Source organism: Branchiostoma lanceolatum, chromosome 19, assembly GCF_035083965.1.
Source record: "Branchiostoma lanceolatum isolate klBraLanc5 chromosome 19, klBraLanc5.hap2, whole genome shotgun sequence".
Classification (NCBI taxonomy): domain Eukaryota; kingdom Metazoa; phylum Chordata; class Leptocardii; order Amphioxiformes; family Branchiostomatidae; genus Branchiostoma; species Branchiostoma lanceolatum.
Window position 1 is genome coordinate 3,832,035 of NC_089740.1, and position 14,112 is coordinate 3,846,146.

General features: G+C 41.2%; 1 protein-coding gene and 2 long non-coding RNA genes across 3 annotated transcripts; all 3 read right to left on the reverse strand.

Moving 5' to 3' along the window:
• Window positions 1–1,414: 1,414 nt before the first annotated feature.
• Window positions 1,415–4,161, reverse strand: LOC136425868 (uncharacterized). The gene is made up of 4 exons (XM_066414800.1): window positions 4,143–4,161; window positions 2,980–3,125; window positions 2,552–2,715; window positions 1,415–2,201 (listed from the first exon to the last, which is right to left on the reverse strand). Exons 1-4 carry the CDS (start codon window positions 4,159–4,161, stop codon window positions 2,072–2,074), a joined length of 459 nt encoding a protein of 152 aa, XP_066270897.1. The 3' UTR covers window positions 1,415–2,071.
• Window positions 4,162–4,463: 302 nt separating this feature from the next.
• LOC136424919 (uncharacterized) lies at window positions 4,464–6,936 on the reverse strand. The gene is made up of 3 exons (XR_010753949.1): window positions 6,709–6,936; window positions 5,512–5,689; window positions 4,464–4,559 (listed from the first exon to the last, which is right to left on the reverse strand). It is a non-coding gene; the product is annotated as an uncharacterized lncRNA (long non-coding RNA).
• A 1,794-nt stretch (window positions 6,937–8,730) lies between these two features.
• Window positions 8,731–11,488, reverse strand: LOC136424953 (uncharacterized). Its single transcript, XR_010753955.1, has 4 exons — window positions 11,393–11,488; window positions 9,668–9,851; window positions 9,111–9,256; window positions 8,731–8,826 (listed from the first exon to the last, which is right to left on the reverse strand). It is a non-coding gene; the product is annotated as an uncharacterized lncRNA (long non-coding RNA).
• Window positions 11,489–14,112: the final 2,624 nt, after the last annotated feature.

Genomic DNA, 14,112 nt, shown 5'->3' on the forward strand with positions numbered 1-14,112 from the left:
ACTAGTTCTGCTGGTTGGGATGGCAGTTGTGGTCACAATTTACAGGCGCTGTGTTTTAAAGGGAAGGCCTAATCCAGTCAATGGACAGCACCGCGTCATCGTCAGTTCTCAACTCATCAGAAATCGGATGTACCAACACTCTGGAGCTACCGCAGGGGACGCCAGGGACAATGAAGAAACATACGAAACTGAGGAGGATTCAGTGAGACAGAATGCGGTTCACAAACGACACGGAGTCACCATCAACACATCTGAACTGATCTCTAATCGGCTATACAAATCTTCTGGATCTGCTATCAACAATGCTAATAAGGGTACAGGAACGGCAGAAGAGACTGAGCTGACACCTTACCTCACTGTACCTTTCGATGCCATCAACAACACCCTGCGTATCGAGCCGTACAGCAGTGTCAATTTGATCGACATCCGCAACGCTGATAACGACGCGGGTACAACAGAAGAAACTGAGGAGAACTCGGAACTGGCACCTTACCGCACTGTACCGTTCGATGCCATCAACAACACTCTGCGTATCGAGCCGTACAGCAGTGTCAATTTGGACGAGATCCACAACGAACAACCGAATAACCACTTGCGTCCGTCGCGTGGACAGAAAAATACCCACAAACGACACGGGGTTATTATGGACTCATTTCAGATAACCTCTAATCGGCTATACAAGTCGTCAAACGGTGTCAATACGGACACGGAAAGGACCGAAGAAACTGAGGAGAACTCGGAGTTCAACAACATTCTGCGTATCGAGCCGTATAGCAGCGTCAATTTGGAGGACATCCAAAACGAAGAAACGAATGTGGCGTCGGGTGGAACCTCTCCATCACGTGGAAACCGTGAGTATCAAGACAAAGATGTTATGGTACCGTACTGCACCACACCTCTAGACCAAATCGGCGATCCCTAAGCCCCCTATTGTCGCTCACTCAGTGGTTCGTTATGTTACGATAAACACCTCGGGGCGAGCCATAACCCGTCATTTCTATTACAGGACTATTAAAGGGACGTAAAGGGGCGGGACATAAGCCTTAATTACTATTAAAAAGTTTTAAAAGTCCTTCCGGCACCAAAGGTGCATAAGGCGGCGCCCATCTCCGGTTCCACAGCCCTTTGGCCACACAACTTTGTGCAAGTCACTACAGCAGGCGGATAGTCAACTGGTAGTTGTGTGTGTTTAACTGCATACTCTTTCTCAAATACTGAGTGCTAAGCAGTATTTACCATTTTTATAGTCTTTGGTATGACCCGGCCGGGTTTGAACTCACGACCTTCCGTTTGCAAGGCACTAACACTCTACCCACTCGGCCATGCACCGGTAGTATTGTCCCCCGTTACTTTTACTGGATTATCAATGCTTGTGTAAATGGAAAAAAATCTAAGGGACCACAAAGTCAATATAAAGAGGTGGTCACTTGTGCAAGTTCAAATTGACTTTGGTTTATATTGGTAGGAATATGATTGGTCACTATAGCGTATCGTATGTTGTATATATGATCATTAGTTGTAATGGTTCAAGCACGGCAAAGCCGTAGTGCGAAATAGATGTTCATACTTATGTATAATCATGTTCTACTGATGCCTTACATTGCGTTGCACTTGTGGAAATTTTTAAGCATATTTAAAGTTTGTTTGGGAGTGTTTGGGTGTGGTAACTGAAGCCAGAATTCGGCAGAAAACATTTTCTAAGGGGATCATCAATGGTTGCGACAATGGGTAACTTCATTTTCACCTACCAGATGTGATATTAGGCAATTTGGGTTAAAGAATATTGAAATGTGGGAGGTACGTAGTCTCAAATTGAATTGAAATTCCCAAACTAAAATAGAGGCTATGTCAGTATGGAGGAATTTTTGTGACAGAACTGATAGAAGTTTACGACATATTTTTCCATTTTCGTTATGTTGACCATCGTATTTTCGAAATCAGACGAAAATCCTTCCGCTCGCATATGCCATCCATATTATTCACTCTCTGTGGTCTATAGGTTAACTAGTCATCCTCAACTGAGGTGAAGCATGGTAATCTTTCAAGTTACTAGTTCCTGTGCAATGCAGCTTCACGCAAGGCCAGGCTTTAGACGATCGAACATGGCAACGGCGACTGGTAACAGTGTCAGAACACACATCTGGTAGAGTCCAGCCACACCGTTCAGCACTCCATCAAGCTGGGCAAAGTTCTTGTTGCACCTGTCAATGAAAATGTCACAGAACAGTGAATAGGGCGATTCAGTCCTCCGTTCATTCTTTAGTTCGACTATTCATCCATCCATCCATCCATCCAACCATCCATCCGTTCTCTTCTTCCTTCTTCAAGCACGCTCTGACTGACTGAATGACTGATTGACTGAATGAATGAATGACTGAATGACTGACTGACTGACTCACTGACTCACTCACTCACTGACTGACTCATCGACTGACTGACTGACTGACAGAATGACAGTGTCACTCACTCGCTCGCTCGCTCACTCACTCACTCACTCACTCACTCACTCACTCACTCACTCACACACACATTCACACAAATAACCACATACTTGGTAGTGTTGCAGCACTTGAAGCAGGTGCCGGTCTTCGTGTTACCATCACAGGTGCTGTCCTCGCCCGCCTCACAGCTAACAGCGTCCCCTTTGTCGTCGTAGTCATCCCAGCAGCCCCGCTCGATAGCACTGGCGTACCCGAAACCCGTCGTGATCTTAGTCTGAATTGAAATAAAGTGGCCGTATAGGCTTCAATATAGGCCGCTACATATATGTTGTTTGTACGTAAATGATAGATTGAAAAAGAAACAAACAAACAAACATACAAACAAACAAACGAAGAACGAAAGAAAGAAAGAAAGAACGAAAGAGAAAATTAGCCATTGCTGTTTTCAATATACAGCCTAATAAATCGAATAGAATCAAATCTATTTGGATTACGCTTCGAGTTCGACCTGCTTTTACAGAGAAGTACACGAACGTACGTAGCATTGAGCCGCCGGTGGGCAGTAGACGGTCTGAACAGTCGGGTTTTCTTTACGAACGTCTTGGAGACATGTGTCGTCGCCAGGAAGACCACCCAAGACAGAGTTTTCTGCTTCCGATTTGCACTTGAAACAGGCTGCCACACCTGTGGGAAATTTTAAAATTTAAGTGGTGATTTGGTAAAGCGGGTACAACCGAGCCAGAACAACACACAACCCCACGGTTCATTAAACAATCAAGATTGGGCACGTGTAATTATGGACCATCCAACGTTATCGCAACGAAGACCAAATTAAGTTAAGAATTTAAAAAAATGCGATGCTGCATTGCAAAGGCAAAAGCAAAGCCTATGCTAACTAGAAAGGCAACATATTCGACAAAATGTAGGATATTTCCCTCCCATTACCCAGAAAAGAAATATGAAGTCGCTTCAGAAATTATGCAAATTGTGTCCTCATTAGCATAACTAACATTCTATTTTGTATTCACCTTTTCTAAAGCTACCTACACCTCCAATATGACATCCATTGCATTTACCGTAAGGGAAAAATGACGTTTCTGCATTAATTAAGGAAATGAGGTCCTCATTAGCATAAAATACACCCCATTGTATTTACTTTTCATAAAGCTACCTACACCTTCAATCTTACACCCGTAAGTTACCGTAAGTGAAATACTATGAGTTTCTGTACTAATAGAGCTATATCCTTACATCTATTTTGGGCAGAAGAAGAAGAAAGAAAGAATACGCCAGCAAATACAATATATTTCCCTCATACCCTATACAGGGTATTCAGATTCAGATTCATGACCCATGACCTCAGTGGTCGTAGGGACGTCATGACAGCCAGCCGCAATGATACAGGGTATAGGGAAGGAAATATAATAAAGAGATTATATCTACTTGACAGTCTTGTACAGAAGGGTCTCCCACCATATAGACTTGATATTGATAAATGTTTGGCACCGTTCAGGGAAGGATATCGATCTTGATCCAGGTAAGCTCACTGAAGAGCTTATCTTCCACTGGTCGTGACAGAGAGGACAGACGCTATGTACAGTATGTACAGGTTCTTTGTACCGGGAAAATTCCCATAGCACTTTTCGACTAGCACAATGTACATTCAGCCACGGCTGTCATTCCCGTCCTAAGGACTGCTACCCTTTCCGGTAGTTAGCATGTCGAGTGAGCGACACAGCCGGGATCGAACCCGGGCTTCTAGTTCCAGAGGTAAGATCGCTAACCCATGGACTTCGCATGCTACCTTCAGAACGTTAAAAACAGGTTTCTCACTTCAGTAAGGCAGTATGAAGCACATAATAACATATTGAGAATCACCACCGAGCCCGTTGGTATGTGTAATATCAATAGGGAGAGGTTGGTTTTGTATTGGACTAGATTTCAATCATTGGAAATAATCTTTAGTGCGACACAATGGCCAAGGTGCCTAAGTATTTTTACAGATTTTACGGAGTTCATACCAGCTTTACCCACCAGCTCCATGTACTTGGGTGTTTCCTCGGAAGTCGACCGTGCTAGATGAAACCACATGATTAGTAGCATGATACTCCAAAATATCTGAAATAATAGAAGAAATACAAAAGTAAAGCATTATGCATCGCAACAAAATATTATCATGTTTTCTTGATACATTATTGAGGGCCTGCATGGGGGGGGGGGGGGGGTCCCGGCAACGCTCTACGCTAGATTCGGAGGGCCGGCTACGTAATACGCTAAATTCAGAAAGCCTCCCTACGCTCTACGCTAAATTCAGAAAGCCCCCCCCCCCCTACGCTCTACGTTAAATTATGGAGTGGTTGGCAACGCTCTACGTAAAATTAAAACGGCCGATTACGCTCTACGTAAAAGGGGCATACAGGCCCTCATTATTGTTTCACATATTTCAGGGGACATGAAAAAGCACAAACCGTTCGACCATACACATGGACTTAAGTGTATATTAATATCTTGTTTATACTTAAAAAAAAACTTTTCTTGCAGAGTTAAGTTTTATCGGGGTAAGTTTGATCCAAAAGTGAACAACAACAAAAATAATGTATGAAATTATACAGTATCACTTTTAATGCCATTGTTACACATAGGGATAAAATATAAAATGCTGGTTCATGTTCAACTTGGTTGATTTTTAGAGCAATAATATCTTGCTTGTTTTCTTATATCCTGAATGCATCAAATAATAAACTACTGATCCTACCAAACGGGCAGTCAGGAGTGGACTTCTATTAAACAATTTGAGTGTACAACAATTTGAGTGTACAACAATTTGAGTGTACAACATTTCTCGCCGAAAACATGCTGACTTTCAAAAGGAACTGGAAAGTAATGACCACAATGATTTAAAATGTGATACATATTGATAAGTATTCCCGAAGTTTTAGTTGCGCAGCTTATTTTTTAGTGTGAACCAGAACTTATTAATCATCCCTCATATAAGTATGCTATGAATGCTTTTGTCAGACAATGCTACATTTTGTACATTTACCTCTTGATAGGCAAAGTTTAGACATACTTCTATTCGTATACCCCTTCGACATCAGCAGGTAGAAGCTGTTCAGATCGTAAAACCTCCCGTTGTTGACTTTAGTTTGTCTTTTCGTCCGGCCGGCCGCGGCGTTGTTGATAGCTCTGGTGAACCTACACGACACGGCACCATTCACATACGACCCTGCCACGGCCGAGATTCCACCCTGGGACAACAGGTAAGGAGACGAGTCATGTAAAATTATGTCATGCCCCGACACCATATCTAGTAAGTTCTTAGGCCAATACATATGTAGCGCTTTACAAATGAGAGAATGTATTGTAACAGACAAAAACGAATAGTAATTCAGTACGCCATTTACGCCCATATTCTTGTAGTTATAGTGTCCAGAATAGAATAGTAAAGTACACATTGTCTTGTTATTGTTGCCATACATTGTACCATGTACAACTGTCGAGCAATAACGTTCATCTTCATCTTCTTCTTGTAAAATGGAACTCGTTGTTACATAGCATCCTCATTGGATAGATAGCTTTAAACAACGCTTACAGCTATATGTGCAAGGGTAATAACCAGCTGCTGCTGGTCCGCATGCCTGCGAAGTTGGTGTGTTACGCCGAAGGGGGAGTTATACTGGCTATATACTTAGACACAAAAATGGGTCCATATAGTTCACATTATTATCTGCACTCTCACACTGCACACTGAACTTGAACGATTAGTACGACAAGAGGTGGGCTTGGTCAAAGTTTCAATTGTGGAAAACATGGACACAAACACGAGGTGGATGGCAGTCTGAAATATTAAAGTTTAAACACTGCAAAGTTCTCAAGTTGAACAGAGACGACTGAGCCAACAAAATCTATAGTCATGAATGACTACCGGAGATCACAAGCCTGGTATATACACAATAGCATCCACCTCATAGACATCAACAAAAATCGATAATTATTAACGATGATTAAACTTTTCATCCAACACTGTAAAGACATTGAGACTTACCCAAATTTTCGGTTGACTCCGTCAGACCCGTCTACTGCTGGAACGTGACGTCAGAGACTACACCGAAGTAGTGGGTCATAAGTGCCAGATAACTTCAACCGAAAATTTGGGTAATAAGTCCCAATTTCTTTACAGTGTTGGATGAAAAGTTTAATCTTAGTTAATAATGAATTCTACCAACATAGATGAACTTTTAAGCTAACAAAAATAGATAGTAAATACCTGGGTACTGTCCCTTTCTGGCCTTGCCTTTCCCGTGCTCCAGGAGGAATAGACAGTGGTGATGCCTGTGTATGAGTCATACACACACTCATAGATGTCATCCGATCCCTGCAATCATGCAAACAACATTCATTTCACCCATTATAGGATGCCCCTGTAGCCCAACTGGCAGCAGCCTCACAGTTGATGAGCTCCTGGTTCCAATTGGTTCCAACTGGGAGAACCCGGGGAAGAACATCCGGGGAAGGGTATCCCGGTTGGAGCTGCATTCGTCTTCCGGCAGTGGCGTAAAATGGGGGTCTCGTGATTAAAGAGGTGCCTCGAGCACCTTAAAAAATATCAATACAATTCAACAGCCTATATTTCAGATGAATATTTCCCTACACGTTTACCAACAACCTTTCGATTGGTCCTGTGATCCCTCTCAAGTTAAAATGAAGTGTTGTCAAAGACTATGTCACGTAGCCTGACTTATCATGACACAATCAATCAATCAATCAAACTTTATTGCACACAAAAATGTAACAGGTACAATGTATGCAAGTTCGTAGGTAGAACAAAATATCAAGACATATATGTCATTGCTTAATAACAATGCTAATGAATTAAACAAAACTTAAGACTAAACACTACGGTATCTAATAAGAGTAATACAGTATACGTATGTGGAACATGTATTACATGGTACACATGTACCAATTGCCAAGCCTTTGATATGACCTGGCCCGGAATTAAACCCTGGAGCTTACGTATGCAAAGCGAACATGTGCGTGATAAAAAGAAGCACACTACCATCATGGTATCACCAGAGATGCCCACATCCACGTATACGTTGGACATCCCGCTGATTTCAAACAGAACGTTGTCGCCACTGGCCTGCCAGGAGGAGAAATACTCACAAGACGGCGGGGCGCATCCAGTAGGGATCTGTAAACAGCCTTTGGTTGACCCACATCCAGTGGAATTCACCTGTCAAGACAAGAAGCAGCATTTAATCTAATTCCCCAGCTTTGATAATCTAATATGCTATTAGAAGTGTAGATGATAGCATACAATGTAATTAAAGCACTACTAAAACAGGAACCAAATATCAGTTAAAACAATAATTGATGCACTGTCTAAAAATAAGAGGATATTGCACGAACTATTGATTGAGCAAAATATGCATACTAAAAATCAGACAACATTAAAAGACCTTATAATGGACATTCTATATAGGATCATAACTGCTGAACATCAGTAGATTTGCTGTAAAAAAATTTCCTGTGACAATACCCCAACTAGCGTGAGGAAAGACTCAATGCAGCTGCAATTGTAGATGCAGAAAACAGTGAATGATGATGATGATTCCAAGTATTCAAATCTTTTTGTATTTCATATCAATGCATTCATTCAGAATGAGAACTTGTTCTCGAAATATGCAAATTGGTTTCAGAATATTTAGAGATGAGGGAATCTACAATGTAATACTGCAGTGTATGGATCAATCTAAAAATACCACATAAGAAACATGTAGCTAAATGTACCCCGATATCTGTGGAGTCCTGCACATAAGCAGACTTCGGCGTTTGCACCCAGAAAACTGCCTTTGTCTGTACAACGGTGGCCCTGGAAAAACAAGGTCAACGTCACTACTCGAAAGCACAGAAATATCGCAGATATTCAATATATATTAGTCGGTAATGCATATGTATAAATTAGCCATATCGCACATGTATTGCGTGAATTGCATTTGTCTCGCATGTATTGCTTGACATGTATGTGTTCCACATGTATTACCTGTTAACTGTATGTGTCCCACATGTATTGCGTGAACTGTACGTGTCTCACATGTATTTTTGATCTGTATGTATCTCACATGTATTGCGTGAACTGTATGCGTCTCACATGTATTACCTGAACTGTATGTGCACGTGACATGTCCCGCATGCATTGCATGAAGTGAACGTGTCTCACATGTATTGCGTGAACTGTACGTGTCTCACATGTATTGCGTGAACTGTACGTGTCTCTCATGTATTACCTGAACTGTACGTGTCCCACGCGGGTTGCAGGCGCAGTCCATGTAACAGTTATACTTGTCTTATCTGTTGGACCTGTTTGAGTCACTGCTGTATTCTGTGGAACAAATACAAGGCCATTACAAGATTCTCTCTCTCTCTCTCTCTCTCTCTCTCTCTCTCTCTCTCTCTCTCTCTCTCTCTCTCTCTCTCTCTCTCTCTCTCTCTCTCTCTCTATTTATCTCTCTCTCTCTCTCTCGCTCTCTCTCTCTCTTTCTCTCTCTCTCTCTCTCTCTCTCTCTCTTTCTAGATAGATACATGTAGATAAAGAAAAGATAAAGACAAGAATGATACATACGATACATTTTACTACATCTGAAATAAAAACGGACATTGACTTACTGGGTTTGTCACACGATCACAGTTTTCAGTTCTGGTGGTGCCAGAGTCATAAGAAGTGAATCTTCCAAGTGCATCTGTCGATCCGACAGCGCGGGCTTGGATATAAAAACCCCTGAACGATGCAGTACCGGTTCGTCTTAAAGTCACTGATTCAGAAAAGAAGTGAGACTATCAATTCTTGAATGATCAATTAGCTACAATTATTTCAAAAATACCTTTACCCATCACAATGTTATTTGTGTATCATAATAACTGCATTAAGCGAATCTTTCTGACACATATTTGTGGTTAGAATTTGAATAAGTTTTTATTTTCTTCAGGATTGTCTTGCTTTCTTAATCTTAAGTATCTTACATCTGATTGGACTAAAATGCATGTAATTGATACATTTGTAAAAATTTGCTGTGGCATCAATAAAAGAATTGCATAATGTATGAACAGAAGAAAAAAAATTAAAGATCACATCGGGAGCTCGAATATCTTGTTTTATCTATTACTTTGAATTTCTCCCTGATTCTCTCTAGTGCAGTTCCCCACTACTTTGTCAAATCTCTTACCTTCAACTTCTTCCCCTGCTGTGTATGTATCTTTGTTGACGACTAGTTCATAGGGAGGCGTGCTGGTCTGTGAAGAGTACCCGTGATTGGGATACATGTTATAACAGACCGATGATGGGGCGCCTGTAGGGTACGCCCATACCACCGGTGTAAGGGCCAGCAGCAACAAAATAACTCGCCACATCTGGAGCAACACAAAGCAAGGACACGAACCTCCGTGAAATAGTTCTGGTGGTTGCGGTGTCGCGAACGTATTTTTGAAATACCGTCTTTACTAGGATTTCTGTGGGTTTTTTTTGGGTGGTTATGGCAAATGTGTGTTTTCTCGGGTGGGTATGGCATAAATGAAATACAACATGGTGTATTCCGCAGCACCCTCGGTCCCGGCCCTCCCGTGGGTCAGATCACCCTCCGGCCTTCGGGCGATCCAACCCACGCTCGTACCCAGCGCCGTGAAGAAGCCATAGGTTTAAATCGTGGGCTTAGAATTATGTCACATTCTTGCCGATCAAGCTCAACAAAATAAACTTCTGTAATTCACAGCTGTCGTTTTTGTTTTCTTTTGTGCTTTTCTTGTTCCTCCGCGCGTAGTTGTGTACACAAGTACGTAACTGGCGACCTTCTACACTCGGTCTGGTAGTCGTTAATTCTTCTAACTAAACACGTCGAAAACAAGACGCAAGTTCGCTATCTTGGGGGGGGTAAAATGTTGCTCAAGTGTGTTATGTTGCAAGAAACGGAGATTTACAAAGTACCTTATCGTTGGCGCTGTTAGGGTGTTAAGATTACCTCTCTACATTGCGCTCGGAGGGGAGTTATGTCACTGACCCTACTTTGCCACGGGAGGGAGTTGGGCATTCTCCACCGATATAAACAGCTACCATCTCGTATCAAGGTTACTTTGCGCAAGCAGTTCCCTGATTGGCGCGCGGTTAGTCCCCCCCTCTTCTCGGTCCCAGGATGCGCAGTTTAACCAAATAGCGCCACCATGCGATCAGTTTATGTAATGCACGTGTTACACAAAGGCTTCCAACGCTATTTGGGTGGGTAAGCTGACGATCTTTTTTTAATTTTCGACGCTGCGGAGGAGCGTGGATCCAACCGGCGGTCGGACCGGTACCTCGGGCGATACGGAATGCGTGTTGTATTCTTTATTTAAAGGTGACCACTTCTACAGGTTTGGCTGTACAATAGCAAAGCTCCTCATCCATACATTATTACTTTGCTTTACATTAAACATGGACTCAGAACGTATCAGCTTGTTAAGGTAAGAATTCATTGGACTTGTCTATCCAACTCACATGTGTCACAAAGGTATTACTGTATTAGCACATACCCGGACTAAATTCCCACATGAATGCTCTTGTTGTTACGTACACTAATCACGTACTGAAATACCACGCAAGTAAGTCCTCCAGGCATTTCTTTGAATTTAACATTATATCTTACTCTTTCCACCACACATTCAATACATCAACATCAGAATGCCCTTGAGAAATCTATAATGTCTTAGATCATAGCTATAGTGAGCCATTAGCTTGTAAACATGGAATGTTGTAAACAAAATACATGTAGTCAGGCCACACCTTGATATGTCCCGAAACGTAAGTCTCAAAGCTTGCCCACGCTCACTCAAAGTACATTCCAAAGTTCTTTTACTTCTGCCTTCACATTCTTGTCCTGAGGGTCAAAGGTCATACTGGAATAAGACATGAAAAACCGTACCTTAATCGTCTGCAAAAACGCTCAAGTTTTAATCTTGTAGGCCTCCATTTATAACCTTTGAAATCTAACCGAAGAGAGTGACATGAATAACAAAAGACTGGTGCTGTAACCTTGCCAAGCAAACCTGATTGGCAAGTTACGAAGTACAGTAACTCTTGAAACTATCGCGGTGGTTTTATTTTCACGGTTTTCGTATTCAGACGTCTCCATTGTGAATCCATGACACCGAACATGCATTTCCTACTGTACTACAGAATTGTTTGAACCGGCAATGTCAAACACCGCGAAAATCACCTTTTCCCTCTTGCCACGGAATAAAACAACGCGAAATCAGATGATTTTACAGTACTACAGCTCAGAGCATAACAACAGGGACTATTGCAGGTTTTCCCGTATTGTTGAGTCAAATTTGTCAGTAAAATGCAGAATGTTTTTGACAACAATCGCAGCGGCTTGATGGAACGTCCGTCTTGACTTTTTTCCAAATCAAATAAAATATTGCTTGATAATACAACGCCAGAAAAGGATATTGATGCAGGTACTTACAATACCACAAGTAATGAATGCACTTAATTACGTAGCAACCCCTCTAGTCCACAGGCAAAGATAGCCGTACTGAGGACAATTTTACATGAGGGCAAATTTTCATTGGGGACAAATTTTCATGAGCAAACACTTTTACTTGGGGGACACTTGTGTGCGAAATACTTTAACATTGGGGACACTTTTGCATGGGGGACACTTTTTGCATGAGGAACAGATTCTTATGGGGGACAATTTTTTATGGGGACAAATTTCAGTTAGTTCTTAGTTGTTTAGCCATCAAAATCATTTTAACATTGTGAAAATAGTAAACTCAATCTATTCATGATTAGTTTAATTGTGAATATCATATGGTTACACCAAGTCTAACCCCCTTTGGTACCACCTTTCTCTGCATTTCATTAGTCATTATAATGTGTTCAATGGATATGTTTTATGTTTTGTAATTATGACTGTAGTACAATTTTTTAAGTACTGTGCAGTCACAAAATTGCGAAATACGAAATAAAGAACCAACCGCACTCGCATAACCGTCCATGTTGTGATCAAGACGTAATCTTTTGTTGCGGCTCCCTCTCAAAGTATAACTAAACTCATACAATCTGAAATGTTGGCCTTCAAATGAGGACACTCGATTCTTATAGAGTAGTGAATAGTAAGTTTAGGATATCCGGTTAGCGAATTCAAGACAACATCAGTGATTTTATATTCTTGAAAATTGACTACATTTGAACCACAGTCTCTATTTATCATGCACCATTGCAATTGGTCAGTATGTAGAGTGACGTCAACACCCTACCGTATTTCTAATACAGCACACTGAGTAAATCAGCAGCGTGTTTTCAAACGTGTTCGCATGTTATCCTGCTAATTAAATGAATTTTGAAATCTTGTTAAACGATAGATATCACATGCAAGAGTCACAGCTGATGGTTTCATAGTTTACACAGATGTTTATCTTGGTTCTGCGTTCCTTTTACAGTGTTTCTCTCACTCTAAGTTGCTAAAATCTCATGTATATCTAAGTTTTGACAGAAATATCCGTACTATGTTTTTTAATAATTTGATCAATTGATCAGTAATTGATTTGATTGATTGATTTGAATACTAATGGTCTCCTGATATACCCGTGATTATGTCAAAATGTTTACGATTTTAAAACTGTGTACGTCTAATTTGTTATGGCTTGTACAGGTGTGAACAATCCAACAGGTTTTAGAAATAAAATCATCGTCCGAAAAAGAACCAACGGGGCTATGAGCATTATTCTTGAGCATTATGATGCACAACTCAAAAATGTAACACTCAAGACTGAGAATGTGGATCCCTATTTTTTGTCAGCGTTTATGAAATTATGTATTTAGGTCGCGCGGGATCGTGAAGGACAAAGATGATATGTCTCAACACTTTTTATCTACCCGATTCAATTTCTTTTCTATAAACATCCTGACCGCAGTACGTAAACATCTGAAATTACCGAAAAAAATACACGTTTACCAGACGGTTGTTTGCACCTGCAACGCAAAAGCACAGGATCAATATAATCATGCAAGAATATGTCTGTATATATGTATACACCATAGTTTTTGTAAGCGTTTATGAAATTATGTATTTAGGTCGCTCGGGATCGTGAAGGACAAAGATGATACGTCTCAACACTTTTTATCTACCCGATTCAATTTCTTTTCTATGAACATCCTGTTAACATCAGAATTAACCTACAAAATGCACGTTTAGCCAGACGGTGGTTAACACCTGCAACACAAAAGTACATGATCAATAATATCATGCAAGACTATGTCTACACTATCCAACCCAGAATGGTGTGGATTCGTGCAGTCAGATGATTGACTTGTAAACAATCAAGCTGCACAGAAATTGCTAGGTCGAGACAGACATACCAACCACCATATTTAATCAACCTCCCACACAGAAGAATTTTTGTCAGTTGTGGATTTTGTCGGCCTGTTCAGTCGTACCGTCATGAAGAAAAGGAGCAGGCAGTGTGTCGTCATCCTGGTTCTGTTGGTTCTGAAGTTTTCCTCACCCTGCCCAGAGGAGTGCTTCGTGCAGTACGAGTGGACATTTGCAAAGAAGAAGGTCTGCGAGTGCCCAAGACAACAAGACACTGGCGTTGAAATATCGTGCGTTTCAAGTGGTATAACGGTAAGACCACA